General features: G+C 36.2%; 3 protein-coding genes across 3 annotated transcripts; 1 reads left to right on the forward strand and 2 right to left on the reverse strand.

Moving 5' to 3' along the window:
- Positions 1 to 6,460: 6,460 nt before the first annotated feature.
- Positions 6,461 to 10,264, reverse strand: LOC148958243 (fibrinogen-like protein A). Its single transcript, XM_089113164.1, has 4 exons — positions 10,110 to 10,264; positions 9,463 to 9,790; positions 8,790 to 8,904; positions 6,461 to 7,569 (listed from the first exon to the last, which is right to left on the reverse strand). Exons 1-4 carry the CDS (start codon positions 10,130 to 10,132, stop codon positions 6,860 to 6,862), a joined length of 1,176 nt encoding a protein of 391 aa, XP_088969290.1. The 5' UTR covers positions 10,133 to 10,264; the 3' UTR covers positions 6,461 to 6,859.
- A 1,298-nt stretch (positions 10,265 to 11,562) lies between these two features.
- On the forward strand, positions 11,563 to 13,259 carry LOC135682807 (L-rhamnose-binding lectin ELEL-1-like). Its single transcript, XM_089113172.1, has 3 exons — positions 11,563 to 11,717; positions 12,088 to 12,153; positions 12,688 to 13,259. The coding sequence occupies exons 2-3, from the start codon at positions 12,093 to 12,095 to the stop codon at positions 13,026 to 13,028; spliced, it is 402 nt and encodes a 133-aa protein (XP_088969298.1). The 5' UTR covers positions 11,563 to 11,717; positions 12,088 to 12,092; the 3' UTR covers positions 13,029 to 13,259.
- Positions 13,260 to 15,572: 2,313 nt separating this feature from the next.
- LOC135682805 (L-rhamnose-binding lectin CSL3) lies at positions 15,573 to 24,105 on the reverse strand. The gene is made up of 6 exons (XM_065197847.2): positions 24,004 to 24,105; positions 23,543 to 23,600; positions 22,380 to 22,682; positions 20,834 to 21,004; positions 19,410 to 19,583; positions 15,573 to 15,977 (listed from the first exon to the last, which is right to left on the reverse strand). The coding sequence occupies exons 1-6, from the start codon at positions 24,007 to 24,009 to the stop codon at positions 15,673 to 15,675; spliced, it is 1,017 nt and encodes a 338-aa protein (XP_065053919.2). The 5' UTR covers positions 24,010 to 24,105; the 3' UTR covers positions 15,573 to 15,672.
- Positions 24,106 to 24,313: the final 208 nt, after the last annotated feature.

Genomic DNA, 24,313 nt, shown 5'->3' on the forward strand with positions numbered 1-24,313 from the left:
GGATGCAGTCAACAATGCCAAAGTCCCAACAAATGCAACAGAAGTAAGAAGTTTCCTAGGTCTAGTCAACTTTTGTTCACACATTATCAAAGACTATACTACACTTACAGAGCCTCTGAGGAAACTCACCAGAAAGGAAACTATATTTGCATGGAACAAGGAACAGCAAGCAAGTTTCACAAAGCTAAAGGAAAGCCTTAGAAATGCAAGCACAATGGCTTATTACCAGCCTCATGCAGACACAAAAGTCATTGTAGATGCTTCACCAGTAGGACCAGGAGCAATCCTTACTCAAAAACAACAAGATGGACAATTCAAGCCAGTTGCTTATGCATCACATGCATTAAGCCCAACAGAACAAAGATATTCTCAGACAGAAAGAGAAGGCTTAGCCGCATTTTGGTCAACACAGAAGTTTCATTACTATTTGTATGACAAAGAATTTACAATAGTAACTGACCACAAACCACTTGAAAAACTATTATCAGCAAGAGGAAGCCCTACACCAAGATTGCAAAGATGGTTACTAAAAATGCAACCATACAAGTTCACTGTTCGATATGAACCAGGACACACAAATGCATCTGATGTTTTATCTCGTTCACCTTTACCAGCTACAGGAGAAAAGTTTAGTGATGATACAGAACATTTCATAAACTCAATTGTTTATGATGCTATTCTTAAATCAGTCGCAAAGAAAAAATGAAATATTGAGAAACACCAAAGAACAGATAAAATCAGAGAAATGGTCAAAAAGTCCATAATACAAACCATATTTTCTGAGCCGGAAAGACCTGTGGATCAAAGATGATATCATTTTAAAAGGCACAAAGCTATTAATTCCCACAGATCTAAGACAAAAAAAACTTGCCACAGCACACCAACATCACTTGGGCATTGTGAAAACTAAAGGATTACTTAGAGTATGGTGGCCAGGAATAGATCAAGAAGTGGAAATGATGATTAAATGAAATTTAATCAGAGTTAATTTCACGAGGGGCTTTTGAGCGATAACTAAATCGCATGAGATTGTTGTTTTTACTGTTTCGTTATGTCTTCTTGTGCCACGCTTCCTCGCGTTTTTCTTGTATCTGCTCTACTAGTTTATGGGCAATGCGGGGAAGTCTTTCGGCCTCCTGTAAATTTGATTTGTATAACTAGGGTAAGATGTGTGTTTCGTGGCGTTTTCATTCCCTTGGTTAATCTAGGGGTATTTGAGGTTTTGGCATAGCGTGGGTCTCATCTTGCTTGATGAAGCCACAATACAACTAGGCTGTTTTTTTGTATTTTCTTTGCTTGTGTGCTGTTTCCACGCTGTCCTCTTCTCGCCACTGTATTTGGTACAGGCTTGCTGATGAAGAGGTGACTGACAAAGTATAAGTACCTCTACTGGTTACCAGGTATGCTTACCAGGCTGTTCAAGAAATGCTCTGGTGTCTATAGCTTGGTCTTTTGCAGTAAAATTTAATATTCGTGTGCATTTGAGTAGTCTCATTTCTTCCGAAATTTCACTCCAAGCAGTTGTAACTACTCTGGAAAACATCGTAAATCCCCAAGGGTTTTAAAGCTCTTCGATTCCAGTTAAATATAAAATAGGACCTTTCTGCCCTGGACTTTACTACCATCCCGTTTTGTGAAATAACCTTTTTTAATAATAGATATTTAAGGGGAATTTATGGTGAAATAACCGTTTTTGTTATGATTGTATTTTGCTCAAGGTGAGCAGGTATGAGTGATTGTGTTTGCTCGTGTTGCGCATGAATTAATTACTGTGCTTCTTCATGTTGAGCAAGTTTAAGAAATTGTTACATTGAATTATTTTTGTTCTATCGTCGTGTTTTGATCATGTCGAGCGGGCTGGTGTGAATGAGTGTCTCGGGTAGAGCTAGTAACAAAAAGTGTCATTGCTAATAGTGAGCTAGACTAAAATATTTGTCATATTTCATATCTTTTAGTTCAATTTGATATTTTGCTTATGATGGGCAAATTGGAATGAAGGAGTTGCTCGCATTGTGTTGATTTGTAAAATTAGTTATTTCTAGTTTTTATTATAGTGAACGTACGCTAATTAGGACTAACTTGAAATAATTTCAAGGATTGCTTAAGACAGATTATTTACTGCCGATAAAAGGGACACTTGTTTGAGGGAACCTTGTTCTGATCGGATGTTTGAATTGCCTTTTAGTTTGGGCTCTCCTTTTTGGTTCTTAGGGTGAATTTAAGATTTCAGACCCTTGATAACTTGATAATCTGATTCTGATCGTTGAAGGGTTTTTGTCATTAGGGTTAAGGTTGTTTAGTGTTTTATAAACCTCAAGTGCCAACGTTCTAACTGATTGGATATGAAAAGTAGAATTTTTCGAGCTAAAGTAAGTCTTTATGTGAATGAAGAAAAGTCTTTGAAGATGAAGTAAGTCTTTGTTGGATCATAAACAGTCCGAAAAGGCAGGTCGCAATGCCCTCTCGCTATTTTTCACTAGTATGCTCGCGTAGAGCTTATGTGAATGATAGTGTTTGCTCATGTTTACAAAAATTAAGTTGCTGCTAAATTATCTTTCTATTATTCTATGATTGCTTTTGCTCATGTTGAGCAAGTTTTCAATGAATGCGTTTCTAATAGAGCAGGTATTAATGAGTGTGTTTGCTCTTTATCGTGCGTGACATTATCTTTTTAATAAGCTATGGTTGAATTTTGCTCACGTTGAGAAAATTTAAGTGAATGAGCTGCTCGTGAAGAGCAAGTATTATTGGTTGTGTTTGCTCATGTTGAGCAAGTTTAACTGTTTGCTTTAGTGTATTCCTATTATGCTATTGTTGAATTTTGCTAATGTTGATCAAGGTTTTAAGTGAATGAGCTGCTCGTGTAGAGCTAGATTTAATGACTGTATTTGCTCATGTTGAGCAAGTTTAACTTATTGCTATTTTATATTGTGCATTGCTCATGTTGATCACGTGTGAGTGAATAAGTTGCTCATGTCGGGCAAGTTTGAATGAGAAAGTTTTGCTCGTGTTGAGCAAGTTTAAATTATTGTTATATTATATTTATATTTATCCTTTTATTGCATTTTCCTCATGTTGAGCAAGTTTGGGTTATTAAGTTGCTCGTATTAAGCAAGTTTAAATTATTGTTTTAATTTTTATATCATTCTATGATTGTGTATTGCTCTTGTTGAGCAAGTTTGAGTGAGTGAGTTGCTAGTGTTGAGCAAATTTTGAATTATAGCCATATCATATTTCTATATTCTATGATTGCATTTTGCTCATTTTGGGCCAGTTTGATTTATTGAGTTGCTCGTGTTGAGCAAGTTTAAATTATTGATTTAGTATTTTTACATCATTCTATGATTGTGCATTGCTCATGTTGAGCAAGTTTGAGTGGATGAGTTGGCTCGTGTAGAGCTAGTGTTAATGAATGTGTTTGCTCGTGTTGAGCAAGATGAAAGTTTTGCTATATTACTTTTCCTTGATTGTATGATTGTATTTTTGCTCGGGATAAGCAAATTTTTGAATTATTGAGTTGCTTGTATTGAGCAAGTTTAATTATTGCTTTAGTTCTATGGTTCTATGATTGTATTTTTTGGCTCATATTGGCTAAATCAATGTGTACCCTCTCAGGTAGAGGAAAAAAAGAAAAAAAATCCTCTCAGGTAGAGGAAAGTATTAATGTGGCACCTCTCAGGTAGAGGAAAAGTATGTGTACTCTCTAGGGCAGAGAGTTTATAATCGTAATCTCGCTCTTTTGTGCGACTGGATAAAACGTGGTTTCGTCGTCTTTTGGTGAGTGGTATGTATGGTGAGTGGTTTATTTCGTCAATTTTTTGTTCTTGAGGCTACGTTTCCCACTGTAGGGTTGGGGTCAGGAATGGGAGAGAACTCTTCGAGCTCTATGGTGGGGAAAAGAGGCAGCATTCAGGGCCGTCGCTACGGGGGGTGTGGGGGGTGTGACACCCCCCAGACCCTAACCTTGTCGGCAAATCTTCGAAAATGGAAGTTTTGTCGCCAACCTCTTGGAAACTGGCAAATTTTCAGAAGAAAGACAGAGAATTATGCCATTTTCAAATAGATTTTATCGGTTGTTGATGACAGCACCAGTCACAATTGAAATTTGTGAAAACCTAACGAGAATATATTGATGATCGCTCAAACTCTCTCGTGCTAAAAGGACAGACATGTAAAGTAAAAAAATTACGGGCCCTTTCTGCAAAAGTTGGAGTGGAGAAGATAATTTTCATAAACTGGAAACTACATACAGTCACAGCCAAGGCCCCTAACATGCGTGCTGGCTTCACAACTAAGCATCAAAATGAAGTCTGCGCGCAGGCCAAAGAGCCCCACTATGATCAACATCCACTATACAGAAATTCTATTTCAAATTTCACACAAAGACAAATCTGTTCTACTTCCTAGAGAAATAATTTGAAGCTGTATGTAGAGATCAAGGAGCTGTTGTTTTTAGTTAGTTGTCTAGAGTCGCCATTGTTTCCACACATGATCGAATGTTCCCTAGGGAAGAAAGTTGCGCAGGAAGAAAGCTTCTCAAATTGGGAAATTTTTGGAATCAATTTTGCGAAAGAAGCGAAATAGGAGCTTTGCGAAAACAAACTTTCGCGTTTTAGCGAAAATCATGGACTTTGCGTGAAAAACATTTCTATTCAATTGATGTTTCCTTCTATTTTTATTCTACATGATACCAGCAAAACAACGAAAAAGATGTAAAATTTGTCCAACAGAATAATTTTTTGTCAAAGTTTTCCAGAGGATCAACAGCAAAATTTTCTGAATATTTCACAAAAAAAATTTTTCGAAAATTTAGTATTTCAGGAAGTTTTGCGTATCAATCATCCGCGATTTTAGGCCATAAACGCTAAAAACGCAAAGGCTTCTTCCCTCGAAAGTTTCTTCCCGTGAAAATTTCTTTCCGCAAAAGTCTCTTCCTTGAAAGTAGTAAGCAACAGTTAAAGGCCTTCCTTGCTGCCCTTTAAGTTTTTCTTTTTTCTGAAACCCTCTGCAAGGTGCATGCTTAAAAGTTATAATGAAGTTTTTCTGTTTGCTAATTGTTAAATGAACAACGTGTTTAGAATAATAAAGTTTGGTACAGACTAAGGAATCTGTATCGTTTTAAGTTTTCTCAATGATGTTTTAGTGTGAATAAGTTTGTAGGTCACTAGATTTCAAGTTGTAGCCAAGATACTAACCTAGACAAAAGAAAAGAACATTCAGGTTGAATTTTTGATTATTTTCTTGGCTCAATTTCAGAATACTATATATATATATATATATATATATATATATATATATATATATTTATATATTAGGTTCGCTTGAAAATGTTGCAAAAATTGTCACACTAGGATTGTTATTTTGAACTGTTATTAGAGTTTCTAAGAGTTACAAATAGAACCACTGTTTTGCTGTTATTGTGCAGAGTTTAACTGCATACATAGAATCCTTGATTTAAATAGAGAACCACAACGGTCAATAATTGATTTGAACTGTGCATATTTTAGCCTTTTCTCGCATTAGTTAGTGTGGCTCAAAAAAGTTTATCTGCCACACCCTGAGCCGGGACCTTTTGGTTTGCTGGCCACCCTGCAAATATAACACTGAGCAAAACTGAAATATAGCAGTTCGAGAAAATATTCGCAAGTTTTGTCAATGATAATTATAGTCGTTTGAGAACCACGCCCGAATCCGTTGCCACGCCAATTTTGTCGGCAAACCACTGGTTTTGCACCCCCCCCCCCCCCCCATAAATATTTTCTAGTGACGGCCCTGGCAGCATTTACTAGAAATCCCAGATTGTGCAAAAAACTATAATGGCGACATGTTTCGGATTATTGGTAAAGCCCGATCGTCGTTCCACCTAGCAGTTTTAGAATCTATCTACATAAGCACGAAAAACCACTACTGTGTAGACAAAAGGAGTTCGTTTTCACCTTAGGACTCCAATGGTAACATTCTAATAGGCAAGCGGCAATGATTGGTCAACCTATACAGTCATGTGCTCGTGTTTCTGATTGGCCTATTTCGATCCACAACTAGGTATATATATTTCTTAGCGTAGAGTTTTCGATTTATGTTCTGACGTTTTAAACTCTGAAGAGTGTCAGACAAAAAGCTTTAGTTTACTAAATGTTTGCTTTTTTCAAAGCCATTTACAAGTTTTGTACCACCAAAAGATTGTTTTAATTTGCAGTAGATTTTCCATTGCAGAAGAAGGCGAGTTGAATAAAGGATGGGTCTCAGGTAGGCAAGTTGGCTAGTGAGGATTGTACAGGGCCCAAGCCACGAATTTCAAGGCGTGGGGGCCAAGTTCTATACATCGAACTTGAATTTAGTGCTTCAAAACAGGGCTTCTATGGAAATATTTTTGCTTTCCAAAGAATGGATGGACATGGCCTTCATTATTTGTGCTTGGACACAGCCAAGAATCATATAATGCAAAGAAAGCGTGAAGAAGTGAAGAATTGCTACTCCACCAATGGTCAGCCATTAACAACTAAACAAGAAAAGGAAAAGAGAAACAACTGAAAGATTTAAAGGCATTGCAAGCTTTATATGCATGAAAATTTTTTAGATAATTTTAGGGTCTGGTGTTCTTAAAGTTGTTTTATTTCAAAGTTGATTTTTCTATATCTGCAAACTATTAATACTTTCCAAGTCCACTGAATAACAGTTCTACATGCCACTGTTATTCACACAGCTGTCGCTCAACCCAGTCAATGTACCTGGCTGCTCAACCAATGTTCGGAAAACATCGAACCCTCACCATGGTCAAATTGCAATGATTACATGACAAGAGCAATTTAGAAATTTCATAGAGCCCCCTTGTTAAAATTTTACGACTACATCCTTGTTTCTAATTGTACCTTATTTTCATTTCACAGTAAGCAATGTCTCTTTTACACATTGTCACACCGTACCAAACGTTTCCTCCACTAGCTTTTGATCCAAGCAGAAATTCACAGGAAGATTTTTCTTCAAACGGCCCGTTCAAAAATACGGTTCTACAAGAACTATACCACCACCCTCCTTTGTTTTCAGCAGCACAATTTTCGTAGGGATTGATGTCATTATCTCGATCCTTTGTCGAAAACATTCTGCCATTATGTTTCATTGAGTCTACTTCAACATCGTTAAAGGCATCTTGCAATGTGCTGTTCTTATTGTATCCTTCAATTTTCAATTGATAATTTAAGGACTCATTTTCTACTATGAAGGTATTATAAGTTGCAAAGTATAACGATGATCGGTTATCTGACAGACGGAGGTCGATCTTGAGCATTGCTGCACGGTCAGGGCCAGCTAGAATGTTTAACTTGTCAAGCCCGATCCAGTAATTTCCAGTTAAATCTCCAAAACCGCTTTTATATTCACTCCAGAATCGATCAAAGCTTGTTGTCCCGTCTATCCTTCTCTGGATGACAATCCAGCCTTGATTTGCATTGTCAAAACTGCAAAATACAGGTATTTTTGATGTATAAGAGCCATAAGGCTGAAGCAAATACGTTCCACTTCTTCCTGAAGGAACACGATCGCAGTCTTTGACGGCAAGTGGAAATTCACTTTCTATGAAACACAACATAGAAAAAATATATTGACTTGTGCTTTACAATAACAAGAAAGGCAACACAATGTTGTTTTTTGAAGCAATGTCCGTAGATTGGAGAACAAAGCTGACCACAGATGACAAGTGCTATTGATCTAAATTAACTTAATGTGCCTAATTTTAAATGCTCTGTGTGGAAGCTTTCACGACAAACAAGATGCTCTCACTAATTAGAGCGTACTTGCTGAAGGTGAATTGCGTCCAGACTAACCCCAAGTATGATGCACGACATTAAACATAGGTTCAGCTCGAGTTCGAAAGGGTTCCAACAAAAATTGAGTTTACCCACAATGAGCCGATTTACACGACGACAAAAAAACCAAGGTTTGGTTCAACCCGGCTAAATGGGTCTTCATTGTTTAATAATCGATGGAAAATTTTGAATTTTCGAAACATTGAGCTATCATTCACATCATCTGGTACTGACCATGCTGCTGGACAAGAAGAAATTATTATGAAAGTTGAAAAGAGGCAAAGTATACAGTATTTATTGGAATATAAGCCGCAGCTTTTAATTATTTTTGGCATGTTTTGCTGCAGTTTATAATCAAGGGCGGCTTATAAACGAGGGCGTCTTACATTGTTATACCCAGATCTTGCCAAGCTGTGCTTGTTAAGCTGAGGTTGATAATGTAAAAGATGAGAAAGAAATGCTTCTCGAGGTATCGATGATCTGTCATCTGGGCAATATTGTTGTTGGTTGAGCTTCTAACGTCTATTTTTTTTGTTTTCAGGTTATTTCAACATAATCAGGTTTTTCTCATTTTATGATCCATCATCATAAATCAATTACCTCTGCATGGTTTTGTTAGGCAGCTTACATTTTTGCTGCGGCTCATAATCGAAGGCGGCTTATAAACTGAGGCGTCTTATAATCGAATAAATACTGTTGGTGCCATCATAGCAAACAAGAACATAGCGTTTTATTTTGTTGCAGCAACTTTGCGGGTCTCAATTTCATCCCGTCGCTAAAGTCAAAACACAAGAATCCGCCTTTAAGTGATGATTATGAGGTCCTCAGTAATTTGATGACAAATGTCGTTGTCGACGAATGTACTGGAATAAGATGTGAAAACGGTCTAACCTGGACAAAAATAAAATAAAGCTAAAATTTGGCACATATGTTCTATACTATGTTGGAAATGACCAGAGAAAGCCCATAATAAATATCCAAGTTTACCTGATATTTCATGCCAATTTTGGGTATGGGAGCAACGGAAGCCAGGACACGAACATGTTTCGATGCACCACTCATTATGTAAGCATGGGTTCGACTTTTTGCAGCTGGTGCCTAGCTAAAATAAAGTAAATAAATTGCTTCGGTCGCAAAAAAGCAGCCCTTATTTTATCATATATGTTTTTAGTTGCATTCTAATTTCTTTAATGGCTTGTGGTCCATTTAGACTCTAACCTTGATGCATGCTCTTTCTGCACTATAGTTTTAAAATCGTGCTTTTTAAGTAAATGTTTAGTGTGTTTTTGTAGCAAGCACAAACAAATCTTGTCAAAAACCTATTTTTCCAACGATTTAAGTTCATCACGTATGAGAACTTAATCAACCAACAATTGCCATACTGAATGCATATGAAAAATACCGTTGTCAGTAATATGTTTAGTAATTTCGTGTCACTATGCGATAATTTCACAAGGATATTTAATAAACAGTTTTTTCTTCTACAGACAGTTTAGGATAATGTGGAAAAGAAAACCTTAATCAGTTTAGCCGCATATTATATAGAGAGGTTCAACTATGGCAATCTATTACTAAGAAAATCTTTCTGCAAGGATATTTATCGCTACGGTAAAGTAAGGATACAATAATTTAATATCATTATAAAAGGCAAATGATTTACCAGTCGTTGACTAGAATCACTCGTCATGAAACTCCACCCATTTCTTTTTTTCAGACTATAAAGAACGACTCTAAAGTAATCTAAGGTCATGTTGTTTAGCTCGCAAGTGTTATCACCGCCAAACTGGTAGTTAATAGAGAGGCACTTCTCGTTCAGCAGACACTGAGCTTGGCATTCGCGAAGCTCTAAAAACTGCAATCTTTGTATCACAGACCCAACCAAGGAGATATTTTGGATACTAATGCTAAAGTTTGCTGATGTTTTGCAAGGCAGTCTGACAAAATAGCCACCAACCAAGAGAACGTTTGCAAATATTGCGGTAACGTAACTGTGAAAAGAGTATAAAGTAGTTTAGATGATCAAAAGTGTGTGGAAACAATGTTTTATCGAATACTGGTCGACGTAGATGCTCAAAATATATAAATTGCTTTTCAGAAAGAATGTGATCAAATCTTAAAGGATGACCCAGCATATTATAATTATGTTAGTTACTCGATTTGATTGGTAATAAAATTATATTATTTATTGATAACATTAGATAAAACAATTACTCAAGTTCGGATGAAATTTTCCCAATCTTCTCAATTCACCCAAAATATTTCTATGTTTTTAAATCTAAACATTTGATCAATAACTCGAATACCTACAAGAAGATATAAAACGGTGACATTTTCTTTCTCTTGTGTAAAATCCACAATTTTGCATTTGAATCTTTATTTATGCCATTCAACGTGCTTCAGACCAGACCAGAACGGCCGTGTTCAGTTAGATCGTTGCCATTACTGTGTGCATGAAAGCATTATGCAGCACTTCTATCGTTAAAAAGCAGTATTAACGTCATCGATTCTTGATAGTGAAGGTCACATGACCTCACTATGTCTTAAAGACTGACAGCTAATTATTCCAAAGAGAGCTGAGAATACTCTCAAGTGAAATAATGCATGAAATGTCATTTGACAACATGTTACAAAAGAAATGCTGTTTTCAAAAGCAATTGGCTTGTAAGATTATTCACTACTTATCACTGCTCCTTTTTTGTTAAACTAAAGTTTTTTTAAATATTTCTTGCAGAGTTCTCAATTTAGTGTGTCGGTATAGAGCAATTTAGTATGATTAGTTTTATTATTCGTAATAACAGTAAACCTTAAAAAAAAAAGTTGCCAGATCTTTCATTTAACTTAAATGACAGTACCGCAAAAAAGAGCAAGTAGTGGGCTTAAGAGCTTGATTTTCTTGAAACTCTTCAAACATACGTAGCTCAATTAGTTTTCTGTCCTAATGGTCTGCTTCAAAATACAAAAAGTTGCTGTTACTACATGTCTTGTCCGAATTTTAGTTCAGTTTTTGCCATGATTCAGCATACAAAATTTTGATTTTACTTTACTTTTAAACCAAAAAATCTTTAACATATTATGTATTTCAATACTTTTTCCAGCTTGTCAAGCTAGATATTGAGTCTCGTTGTGCATTAATCACTGTTAAAGCAGTTACTGATTATCTTTTCTCTCAATATATTGTAGTTCATTACTGCTAATTGATTGGTATCTGCCTGATTTGCTTAACAAAAACTTGATAAAAAGCGCTTCAACATGAAAATTGAGAAACGGTGCTACGTCAGTTCAAAACTGTTCCTTTCAAAATATTGGCCAAATCTTTTCCAGCTTTCTATTAAGTCACAACAAGTCTTTTATGATCAGAGTTTAAGTATTCAAATTTCAATCCAAACACCAAATGAAATTGATCCACAAGAAATGAAGATCCAGGAATTAAATTTTAGCATATTAATCTATTTATTTGTAGAATAGCCAACGAAATTATCTTAAAATTACCAAGATAAATTGCTTTGTGATTTTCATTTTAACAAGAGTTTGCACTATAGCATGGTAAATTTCCCTTAATTTTTGTAGATTTATGACTGAATTTGTCAAGTTTCTTTCTTTTATTGTGACGTTTGTGATTGCGTAACGGCAGACTTTCTGCTTTGGTTATTAGGTTAATCTTCCTACCCGTCTACAAGTGTTTATCTTTGGAGCGCAAACTTGCCAGCATTTTTATGCTACATTGAAATCACCATGGTTCAACTTTAATTAAAAAGGAACTATGTTAATTGCGATGTCGCGAATGGCCATTCAAATTCAGGGCTTATTAGTTGCTGGTAGACTTATATTTATGCACTTTCTATTTACTAACACTGTTAGTAGACCTTGAAAAAACTTTACCGCAGAGAAAGTCAACGGAATTGCAAAAAGTCACAGGTAAGTTTGAAAAATTTATCATGGTTTTCAACATTTATAATTTACAAATTCTAGTAAAGTACATTTTTTTCATGGCTGAAATCTTATTTTTATAATCTTAATTTTCGGTATATTAGGGCAACAGGGTTTTAAAGGTAAATGATTTTTAGACCTTTTCCATGTTTTCTGTACTCATAGATTTTGTTATCACATCTTCAAGAATGCCATTTTACACTGCAAAAATGTAAACTCTGATAAGCATAAATGTCAGGAAATATCGGGACGGCAAGGGACTTTTTGGCAGCAAATGGTCATTTTGGCCCTGTGTAACTTGCATAAGAGTAAGCCTGAATATCTAGTACTTTCGTTAAAACTCTTTTCAAATTTACAGCAAAGATGAAAGGCATTGGTGTTGTGGCATTGGTACTGTGTCTCGTGATTCTTGGCTGTTCTCAAGGTATGTTTTAATGAATTTCAATAGTTTGAAATTAAAACAAAGACATGAATGACATTTTATGTTGATGACTTTTTAATGCTTTTTATAGAGATAGTTGAACGTTCTCAGGGTTATATGATTATGTTATATGATAAGGATCTTTTTAAAATCAATGATGTCTAAGAGGTCATTCTAAAAATGATTTTGTTTTTCTATTTTAATCAATTGTATGTCTAAATGTGTTTTATATATTGCTTAATTTTTCTAATCACTAGAAAATTATCATTATTTATTTGACGCATTCTAGTCGCTTTTAGGAATACATAAGCCAAACATTTTGGTAGCATAGACATTCTAAGTCAGTCCATTTTCTAGAAAAAGCACTGAACTTCTGCATGTCAATGATTACCATATGACAGGAAATATAGTTTACGTATAAGCCATTAAACTAGTAGCATTGATAATACGATGGATAAAATATGCAAAAGTTGATACTACAGGCGTAAAGGGCTTGTTATTGATGTTGTTAGTGATTCTATGCTGATTGCATTATAGTTGAGAGCTACAGCCATGTGGTGTCAAGAAGGGCTTGTCAGTACAGTGACATTCATATCTATTGCTTTGGAAAACGCAAAATCAAGATCATCGATGCAATGTACGGACGTCAGTCAAAATTGTACTGCATGAAATGGTATGCATGGGCTTGGTCAGTAAACTGCAAAGCAAGGAACTCTTTGGAGAAAGTTATAGAGATCTGTGAAGGGAAGAAATCGTGCACTGTCTTTGCGAGTGACAATGTGTTCAGCGACCCATGTTCAAGTACAGAAAAGTACTTGGAAATCAAGTACAAATGTGATACACAGCATGCAACAGCTCTTAAGATTAAAACAGGTTAAGATGCTAACAACTGAAACCACTCATCTTCTTTATCTATATCAAATCTTATTTGACACACCTCATTCGCTGAAACTGATCTTACAACATCATCGTTTCAAACACGGTCTTGTACTCTATGGCAGCTGCCTTTTTTCTTTATTTATGAATAGAATATTTGCTTTAAATCATTATCAATTATCTTTTTCTGTAATGTTTATCATTTCCATGACCATGAAAAAAATAATAATCATCATCATGCTTTATGTCTTGTATGCAGTACTTTTTCTTGCACTGCAAATCCTCTTTTAGCAACTAAAATGAAAATTGAATTTTTTTAAAGGACGGAGAAAGTAAAATGAAACACAATCATGTTTTTTGTAAAGTCGCTGTAAGGCACCGATTCCTAAAAGGGGTCCTTTATGAATCTGTATGGAAGCGGTCATGAAAAAGACGCATGTGTTATGCAATATTTTTACCCAATCGCAACTGAGCTCAATGGCTTCTAGGGCTTTACCGCCTCACATCAAGCTTCACCTTTTCATAGCATGCAATACATAAAATCTTTACGCTTTATGTCTAAGTGACATTATTCATCCAACGATAGATTAAATCAAACTCAAAGCTGTTCTGCATTTTAGGGCAGCAAAGTGCTTGGCAACTTTATCTAACAATAAATTGTTTTTATGCAAAGCATTGTTTCGGTCGAGCAAAGGAAGTGCTGTTATCTATTAAATACTACTGCCTATATAGCGTGATACATGAGACAAGTATCAAGTGCATACGAACATCAACATTTCATCAGACATTTCACTAGAAACTAGATCATCCGTTTCTTTGGTGGATGCTTTCCTGCTATCACTTGAAAACGTAGCAACGAATGCTACTCTCTATTTGCCATAGAATTAAAGTTATCAGGCAAGTAATTATGAAACTCCGTTTTGAATGCAACCGTTACTAGCGATACTCGAAAGCATGCTTTATAGCTACACTTTACACCTGTCGGCAAAATTTGGTGTCGCTTTGTCTTTTCAGAAACACGTGTCAATGTTTAAAAGCAGTTTTGACTGAGGAAATTTTAATTGGAAATCATTTTGACTTTGGTCATACAGATAAATCACCTCTGTGATAATTTTGCACCGATTAAAACTGTGAGATATTGCTTCCAGATCTCTCCTGTTTTGAAAATGCATAAAGCCCAACTTTTCTGCCAATGAATTATCTTTCTAGTACATGCACTTGCATTTTTATAAAAAAAACTTCGAGCATTACAACAGAAACCAAGCCTCGGGGAATGGGGGTACCTTAACATGTTTGAAGGTACGGGGACGTGCCATTATTTAGGGCTACCTTTTGTCTGAAAAGTGCAGAATTATGTGCGAACTATGGGTACCATTTGAAGAAACATGCAGAATTATGGGTCCCATTTTGGGAAAATATTGCAAAATTATTAGGAGGGATATTTAGCATTAACAAAATGAATGACCAGTTAGAAACAAAACTATGAAATCTGTGTAATATTGAGATTTTGGGGCAAAGGACATGCAAAATTTATTTAATGATTTTTATATGCTTTTAAAATTTTGTTTGTTTTACGGAATTATGGGTTTAGTTTTCATCTTGTTTGTTGAATTATTGGTCACATTTTTTCAGACATTTGCGGAATTATGGGTCCAAATTTTTAACCAAAATGGCATGTCCCCGTCAAAAATTAGGCTTAGTTTACCCCCCGAGAACCAAGCAATAATACAGCAGTAGCAAAAGCTATTCTTGGGCGTTGTCCTCGTTTTTGTTTACATTCCAACCAAACATTGAGGAACAGTTTATAAAAAAGTGGAGCGAGAATTGAGTATGACTTTGCAGTTTTATTGTTCTTCCAAAAGAATGACGTTTTTTAAATTTTTAAATCTTTAAGGACGTTTTATTTGCCTTATCTCAAACCACTTGCTTTATCATTTAAAGCTTTGATAAAATTCAAATAGCTGCTTTGTCATCTTGCGTCTTGCAATGATCAAAACAACCTCAGTTATATATAGGTATTTCGAAGAAAGATTGTAATTGAAAAAAAAGCTCTCAAAAACTCTTTTACTGCTGGGTCAGTGATGTACTGCTGGGTCACTGACCCCCGAGAAAGAACTTTCGTAAGGTTGTTTAACTGCTAGTTAACAAATGGTATAGGCAATGACCTGATCTTTTTCAACAATGGTAGCCAACATCAGTCGATTTTCATTCAAGATTGGTTTTCATAGTTAAAAAGCAATCTGATATTTTGGCTGTTATTTTGTGCTCAGAAGAACTGGTTATTCTGCATAAAGGGCCTATAAAGGGCAAAATATAAAGGGCCTATTAAAAAGTTGAAGATGAAGCAAAAGCATGATCGATGATTCTCTATTTTTACCTTTCGCCGTTATTGCAGGAAATAATGTTTTGAAATTGTCTTGCATCATGGCATTGCTTTTTGAAACCAATACTTCATTGAAAGGAGTAGAATACAAATATTTTTAAAAGTAAAAACATTTTTTTAAGTAACATTATTCTGGATTCATCATAAAAGATAAAAGCATACATCGAGCGATAAATATTAATATGTGTATATATAATCAACAAAGCTCCAGTCTAGCTGAAGAAGAACGCATATCTCATTGGAGCTCAGCTCAGCAATTCAGTTCAGCCTAAGCATCTGTAGGTAACATCGAGGTACTTCTCGGTAAAACGACAAGGATCACCAAACACGCCATTACTTGCAGATATTTGGCATGACGTTTTTCCTTGGCACTCGTCCTTGACAATACTTAGAGAATTCGTTGCTGCGCAGGTTGTGCTCCAAATGAAAGAGTGAATTTTCCAGCATATGTTTGTCGTTTTCCGCCCATACATTGCATACGAGACCATGATCTTCGAGCTTCCTGGGCAGCTCAACGAAATTTCTTTGTCTTCACATACTGTGCTTTTTTTCTCATCAGAAATCGTCACTGAACAGGCAAGGAAACAGAATTTTGTCAAAACGTCAAAATTCGAAAACTAATTCGTTTGGTATAAATGGAAGGAGGTGATGGTTTGGCAGAAAAAGCTTCAAATATAAAAACAAAATATGAATTATATGAATTTATTTATATCGTATTGCTCCTTGTCATTTTGCAATGTTACTGCCCATTGTTCATGCGTTATATTGTTGTCTTGGGGTTTTTTATCCAAAGCAAAATTCAGCCTATTAACATAAAGTCTAGAGCTTCGGCGCATAAATGTATTGCCCTTCTCCATCATGCATTTTTGTAGAAATTGTAACTGCGTAAGTGAGATCTAGGGACGGATTTAACAGGCAAGGATTCGGAGGGGGGGAAGGTTGCTTAATGACTGGACTTTGAGCCACACCCTTTAGGTAACTGGAAATTGATGAAGACGCCCATTTTTAAAACACAGTCTTGAACTTTCAGAGAGAGAAGATAAGAAGATAAAAAAAGCAATTTTCGACATCATTCTGAAACTATTGAAAAATGTGAACAATTTTTTTGCGGTACAGAATTTGAAAATGGCTTTGAAAAAAGCAAACATTTTACAACATACTTAAAGCTTTTTCGTCTGACACTCCTCAGAGCATAAAACGTCAGAATAGGTTCCGAAAAAACACGTTTGAAAAATATATACCCAGTTGTGGATCGAAATAGGCCAATCAGAAAAACGCAAGCACAAGACCGGTATAGTTGACCAATCAGTGCCGCGAGCCTAAAGAAAAATTACCAATGGAGTCCAAGAGAGAAAACGAACTCCTTTTGTCTACACAATGGCGGCTTTTTCGTTTTTATGTAGATTGACTCCAAAACTGCTAGATGGAAGGACGACCGGGCTCTGCCAATTATCCGAAACATGTCGTCATTATAGAGTTTTGCACAATCTGGGTTGTCTAAAAGATGTTGACCAATGGCAGAATCACTTGTTTTAAACATATTTTTAATTTATCGGATTATTCTCTCTCTGATACTGAAACATTTGTCTTAGGTAATGGACTTGAATTTTGTATCCCACCCCTAACAATCAACAGAGAGGAACTCTTTGCTGAATTCGAAATTTTACACGCTCAACTTGCTAAGCACGAGATTTCTAACCCTTTGGAGTTTAACAAATTACGAGCACGACTAAGCGATTTGGCGTACGCTTACAGCGGCTCTCCCATCGACCACTCAGATTTTCTTTTGCATAGAGAACATTTCCAAGCACTAAAATCTCTACGGGCTAACAATGACATCTTTATTACAAAACCTGATAAAGGGTCTGGAGTGGTAATTCTAAACAAAAAGGACTACATCAATAAAATGGAGGTAATTCTCCACGACAAAGAAAAATTTGCTAAATTGGGTGATGTCGAAACACATGACAAAACGGCCAAACTAGAGCGGAAACTCCAAAAACGTTTGTTGGAACTGGTCAACTCAAAAATGTTGGCTACAGAAATTTATGATAGGATAAGACCCACGGGCTCTCAACGACCACAAATGTATGGCCTCCCTAAAATACACAAGCCGAACGTCCCACTTAGACCTATCTTGTCTATGATTGGCTCAGCACAACACGAACTGGCTAAGTGGCTTTCTGAAGTTTTGGACCCTGTTCTTCAAAAATATTCAAAACATTGCATCAAGGATTCTTTTACGTTCGCTGAGTTCATGCAAAACTTGAACATCGAAAACGAAACATCTTTCATGTGTTCTTTTGACATTAGTAGTCTTTTCACAAATGTTCCTTTGAGTGAGACAATCAAAATATGTGCCGACGCTTTGTACCGGAGCGAGCTTAATAGCCCACCATTCCCAGAGGAAGTATTCATTGAACTGATGGAAACTGCAACACGTTCAGTTGAATTCAGTTTTAACAATGAAATGTACCAACAAAAGGATGGTGTCGCTATGGGTAGCCCTCTGGGACCTGCCTTGGCCAATATCTTTGTTGGCTTTCATGAAGAGCGTTTGTTCGACTACGACCAAAAGCCAGGTGTCTATTTTCGGTATGTGGATGACACATATACCATTTTCTAAACAGAGGCTGAGTGTGATATTTTTCTAAAACACCTAAATAGCCTACACCCAGCCCTCCAGTTTACGTTTGAAAAGGAAGAAAATGATTCCTTACCATTTTTAGATGTTTTGGTCGAAAAGTCTAACACTGGATTTCTTACCAGTGTATATCGCAAGCCTACTTTTACCGGTCAGTACATACGCTGGAATTCATTTTGCCCAAAACAACGCAAAGTCAACCTTGTCAAAACATTAGTACATAGGGCACTTATGATCTGCTCGAAATCTAAACTGCACGCTGAACTGGAAAAACTCAAAACGATCTTCTTGGACAACGGCTATCCTGAAGACGTCATTTTATCTTATACTAAGGAGAAGATCGCAAGTTTTTCGGCTGTTCAAAAGTTTGGTCCGCAAAAGTGCCCAGTTTATTTGAAACTACCATGGATTGGTAACACTTCCTTGCGATTCGAGAGTCAAATTAGGCAAGCCATAACCAATTGTTTCTTTGCTGTCAATCCTCGGATTGTTTACAGCACTAGGAGAGCCCTTCCATCCATTCAAAAGGACTGCGTCCCTACCAAACAAAAAAGTTCCGTCATTTATGAATTTACGTGCCAGTGTGATTCTGGCTACGTAGGGCGCACAACCCAAAGATTGGGGGATAGGATAAAACAGCATGTTCCTTCCAACATACGAAACAAAACTGCCCCTCAAAGAGAACAGCCTCCTCGATCTTGTAGGTCTAGAAACACTGTTAAAACAAGTGATTCTGCCATTGGTCAACATCTTTTAGACAACCCAGATTGTGCAAAACTCTATAATGACGACATGTTTCGGATAATTGGCAGAGCCCGGTCGTCCTTCCATCTAGCAGTTTTGGAGTCAATCTACATAAAAACGAAAAAGCCGCCATTGTGTAGACAAAAGGAGTTCGTTTTCTCTCTTGGACTCCATTGGTAATTTTTCTTTAGGCTCGCGGCACTGATTGGTCAACTATACCGGTCTTGTGCTTGCGTTTTTCTGATTGGCCTATTTCGATCCACAACTGGGTATATATTTTTCAAACGTGTTTTTTCGGAACCTATTCTGACGTTTTATGCTCTGAGGAGTGTCAGACGAAAAAGCTTTAAGTATGTTGTAAAATGTTTGCTTTTTTCAAAGCCATTTTGAAACTATTGACTACCAAAAAAGCAAGCATACCGAATCAAAGCAAAATTTACCAAAGAGCACAAAAATATTTGGGGGGGGGGGTGTCGCCCCAGAAAGTCCGTTCCTGGTAAGATCTATAGAAGAGTTCTACAGTTCTTTATAATTTAGGGGGAAAATGTTAGGATGTCGGTCTTATGGCTCATTAAGTGGTAGAATTAGATTTATAATACTACTATCACATACTTGGGCACACTTTTATGCATGGTCGTGTCATTTCAGCAGGGCCGAGTTTGCTACAGTCTTCACCCCCAAATGCTGGTTCTGGATTGTCGCATGTTCTCGAGCGTAACTGTGTTCCGCGTCCACAAGTGCGGCTACATGGTCCATATGCGGACCAATCAGAATAGCCACCGTTCACTAAAAAAATACAAATGTTGATATTCAACGGAAAGACTCCTTGGTCGAAAACTCTTCTTCTCCATTATATTGGCTCGCTGCTCGAGATACATATACGCCGGCTGATTTTACAGACATTGTGTGTTGCAACGGCTTAAAGACTGTTTGGGTACCCCAAAGCATGCCAGTTGTGCTATTTAAAAGTGCTATCACACGCTCTTCAGCAACAGTTAGCGAACCAATGCAATACTGGGTTTGCGCATGCAGTTCGGAAATGTAACAAAAATAAGTGTTTAGATCTCAATCAATTGTACCGAGTTTTATTGAGCGTGGCATCAATTTGGCAATTCAACACGTCGATAATCGCTGCTAGGCAGAGGCCTGACGTAATAATGACGATTTAAACTCAGCTATTTAGGCCTGGTTCAAACGTTGCACTCCTCATGTGCCGAACCCAACTCTGTTTGGAGCGATACTTCAGCATGTTTAGCGCGACCCCGGTTACAAACGTCGAACTTAATTATGTCGCGCCAAAAGGGTTTTAGGATTTTTACATGAAATATCTTGGTTTGAAATTAAGAAACAGAGCAAAACGGTTAGAGAATCCAATGTTATGAGATTAATTTTCAAAATAAAATAAATTAAATATAATTATGCATTGAGTTTGGTACATGACAAGTTCGACGCTTGAAACCGTGCCGTGCTGGAGTCGTGCAGCTTGGCAAGCTCTGGCGATCCAAACTAGTTTGCCGCTCCTAACTAAATCTGCCGTACCAAATTGATTCAAACGTCGCGCCCCTCATGTACTCGAGTTAGGTTCGGCACATGAGAAGTGCGACGTTTGAACCAGGCCTTACACTCTTACAAACCTATTTAGCAAAAATATCAACAAGAATTTACGATAAAAAAAGCTAAAAACAACTAAATTTGAATTTATGAAAATAAGTAAATAGTGCAACTATTTAGGAGGACTCTCAAAGTAGGTTAACTAACGAAACATGAGCCCCTTTTATATCTGCTATGGTGTCTACCTAAAAACATGAAGTCAACGGGAAATGAAAGAAAAAGTGGCACATGCAGGTTTCTAAACATGCTACATCGTAATTTGAAGATAAGATTTCGGTTTCTCTTTAAATTTAGAGGGGAGATTTCTTATTTCCATTGGTAATTCATTCAAAAATGTTGAAGTCCTCGTTAACCTTGAAGTTGAAGAAAAATGAATTCTTCAAACATTTCTTTATTTTGTTGATAAAGGCATTAAAAGGCTTTACCTGGACACGGGTTGGCATTACAAGCTCTAGTTTCACTATCAGCTCCTTCGCAGCTCTTTCCTCCATTCTTAGGGGCTGGCTCTGTACATGAACGATGACGCTCTTGTATTCCTCCTCCGCAAGATTTTGAGCACTCGCTGAAGTCCGACCAACTGCTATAACCACCATCAACTATAATTTTAGAAGCAAATTATCCTAACTAGAAATGCTTGTTGTTCATCGTATATGAATTAACATTACATTTAAAGCAATGCTAATGTAAACTTGTCAAATCGTATGTAATGATTTTAATCCCCACAAAACATTCCTTTGGTTTAAAAGTCGCTGGAAACCTAGAAAATTTACGCCAAGCTCAAATCAACTCACTTTTTTCTGAGCAATAAGCAAATCAACTTTTAATTTGGTACAAGGTTGTCACTCATTTTTTGGTTCTTTACTAGCCAATCTGAAACTCGTCATATCCTTTGCATAACTTTTAAGTTAGTAAAAATGTTAAAGTTTAAATGTCAGACTTATGCAACAATTTTAGCAGGCCAAAACATTTTGTTTTCATCATATCACTTTTCTTCAAGCTGTCATGTTGAAATTAAAAAAGATTTGTAGAATATGACCCAAACAGATCTTGGTGACACCGAGAGGCTGGGATGAAAAACTACATTGCAATTTAAGACGAAGAGAATCAAAGCGTACGTAAAAACTATACTAGTACTTATATGTCAACATTTTTTTCGGGACAGTCACTGTGAAAGAGTTTTCATTTCGAGAGTTGTTTTCGACATATATATACGATGACGTCAAGGAATCAGAAAACTGAAGCGTTTATCAAAACTACCTGGAATTCTGTTGCAATAGAAACTCTTCTCGTGATTCAAAAACATCTTATTGCTAATTTTGTTTATAGTATATTGATAATAATATATGTGTTTATTGAAAACACCTCATCTATTTTCATTTAAAGTTTCTAGGTCACGACGATAGATTCCTTGAAGAATGTCGTTTAATTGCTTGTATTCTGCACTTGTTTCACTTCCATATACTGCTGTTGATGACGTGTGTAAATGACTTAGACGCCAATTCACTTTTTGCTGTTTAGGTCATTTCACAAAAATAGCGGTGTTTGCAATGAAAAGTAATCTGAATTGTGAGTTCTATGTCATTTACTTAAGCAGTGTCATTGAAACTTGTTTTTGTTGCTCGTCAAGTTGTGCCTTGAAACCGACTTTTCGTAAAAAAAATATTATCTTGTTTTGCCAAAATCGCAGATTATAAATAGAGAATGTCAATTTTCTGTGGCAAAGGACGCAACACGGGATAATAATGAATAAAGAAATTATCATTATTATTATTTTTATAAGGGTACTACGTTTATGCTCTAAGGATAGAAAGCCTTTCCCTTGTAATTCAAAAAGTATATTAACGATGGCAGATATAACATCAAAAATTTATTGACAAATACTCCTTGCATGTCCGTACACCTATTAGAGCCTGCCATCGGAGAAACATAACCTCGATTATAAAATTTTCATTGTCAAATAAGATGGCATACCTCTGCATGTGTACTTGACCTCTAAGTATTTTTCGGTCAAAAAACAAGGGTCTCCAAAAATGTCGTTTGTTGCTTTGATGCTGCAGGAGGATTCTCCATTACATCTCTTTTGCACCTCACTGAGAGACTTTTTAGACATGCAGTTCTTTGACCAAACGCCATGATAGAACTTGTAGCAGATGTTTTTATCCATTCTACCATAGAGTGCATGCGTAACATCAATATACGCACGTTCATCCTCGCATTTGATTGAAAGAGTTTTTCCCTCGCAGGCTCGTACGACCTTCTCATCTGCGTGTGCCCCTAAAATTATGAACCGCAAATGCGCTTGAATCACTGTTTCCTGGGTGTCTTTTAAAAAATACTGTAGAATGAAATATCATGAAAGTTATTGAAGTTTAGAAGTTTAAGTTTAAATGTGCATCTGCAGAGTGGCTAGCAAATTCAGAGACCCGTTTAAGGGTGTGGCAGTTACAAAAAATTTACAAAAAACAAGGAATTATCCTAAATACGCTATATTCAAGTTACTTTCTTAGATACTACTTTATCTATCAATCAAAATGCATCTGATTTCGATAGATAGTTTTCACATTCTTTGAAGCAGACTAGGGCTCTGCTTGTGACTACGATACTCTTATAAGGCTATTTTTCAAAATGGTATATGTGGCGCTCCCGTTATGGTCTTGCTCCCCATATTAGAGCACCAAAGTGACGGTCATCTCTAACGCCAGATTCATAAGAAATAAATTCATTGCGGTCGTGTATTCAATCTTTAAAATTATTAATGGATTCTCAAAAAAAATTCCCAGGCCTGGGAGCCAAGACATTAAATCTTTTTTTTCGAGAAAAAAAACAATAAAAACTAAACATGGCTTGGACATGGCACTTAGACTTAATATGTTCTCAAATGGGATTTTCTGCAGTGCTTTCGTGTAGTTACACGAAGCCAGTGACTACTCTACCCCTCTCGTGGTTCCACTACCCGCCACTATCAGTAACCGCCTTGAGTCGGAATTGCAATTTTTCAGAACAAACCCATAATGTTTTACAAATGTTAAAATCGAAGATTCAATGGCGTACAAATATCATCTTTGCTATATCATTTCATATCATGCGATTTATGGGGTTTGATTTTTGCTAGCTTGATTTTGTTGTAAACATACCTTGCGCAAGCAAAGCGAATGCAAGTGCGAACGAAGCAAGCCAAGTGCTTGTGATGCTCTAAAATCATCAAAAAACAAATGCTTAGTAAAAAACTTAAGAAATGTTTAATCACATTATCATAAGCAGATTGCTATCTACAGCAGTTGCGGAAAAAGTCTAGGAACATATCAATCTATTGAGTTATCAAGAAAAATCAATAATGTAATAATCGATCAAAAGTATTTGCTAGAGCAACTGATAAGCCAGCATCGCTCACACCTATTTTGATTGAATTATTGTATTGTATTGCATAGTTGACAACTTTTTAAATTCGTAGAATTTCTACTGATGTATAGTAAATTGAACCCCTAAACATGCTGCTTGAATTATTTTAGAAAATGATAAAGCATAAAAGAATGTAGCAGCATTATTATTGATTAGGTAACATAACTTTGGCAAATATTCAAGCGGCAATACATACCATCATGATTCTTGCTTGACGTTCAAAGTGATATTCCTTATTCTAAATAAAGAAACTCGAGGCGCGACTTTTTAAGCTGATCAAAATATATTATGCTATTTTGAAAAACAATTAATGAACAAAGCTTAATCAATGATATTTTCCTTGTATTGTTAACGTGAAGTCAGTAAACAAGCTCAAATAAAAACCATGGTGATGCATAAATAACGTAAAAAAATTCCCTGGAATCAATTTAATTTAGAGTTCTAGTTGAGGGGCTTTTCCAGGAATAATTTGAGAAATGGCAAACAGTAAATAGCATTAATAAATG

The sequence above is a fragment of the Rhopilema esculentum genome, chromosome 16 (assembly GCF_057945365.1).
Source record: "Rhopilema esculentum isolate cy_ngs chromosome 16, ASM5794536v1, whole genome shotgun sequence".
Taxonomy (NCBI): Eukaryota; Metazoa; Cnidaria; class Scyphozoa; order Rhizostomeae; family Rhizostomatidae; genus Rhopilema; species Rhopilema esculentum.

Coding starts and splice junctions, on each gene's coding strand:
- LOC148958243 (XM_089113164.1), bottom strand. CDS start 10,132: ATGTCACCGTTTTATATCTTCTT. Junction 9,791..10,109: donor TCACCGTTTTATATCTTCTT/GTAGGTATTCGA, acceptor CTCTTTTCACAG/TTACGTTACCGCAATATTTG. Junction 8,905..9,462: donor GTGATTCTAGTCAACGACTG/GTAAATCATTTG, acceptor ACTTTATTTTAG/CTAGGCACCAGCTGCAAAAA.
- LOC135682807 (XM_089113172.1), top strand. CDS start 12,093: ATGAAAGGCATTGGTGTTGTGGCATTGGTACTGTGTCTCGTGATTCTT. Junction 12,154..12,687: donor GATTCTTGGCTGTTCTCAAG/GTATGTTTTAAT, acceptor ATTGCATTATAG/TTGAGAGCTACAGCCATGTG.
- LOC135682805 (XM_065197847.2), bottom strand. Junction 22,683..23,542: donor ATTCGCTTTGCTTGCGCAAG/GTATGTTTACAA, acceptor TCATAATTTTAG/GGGCACACGCAGATGAGAAG. Junction 15,978..19,409: donor ATGCATAAAAGTGTGCCCAA/GTATGTGATAGT, acceptor TTGCCTGTTCAG/TGACGATTTCTGATGAGAAA.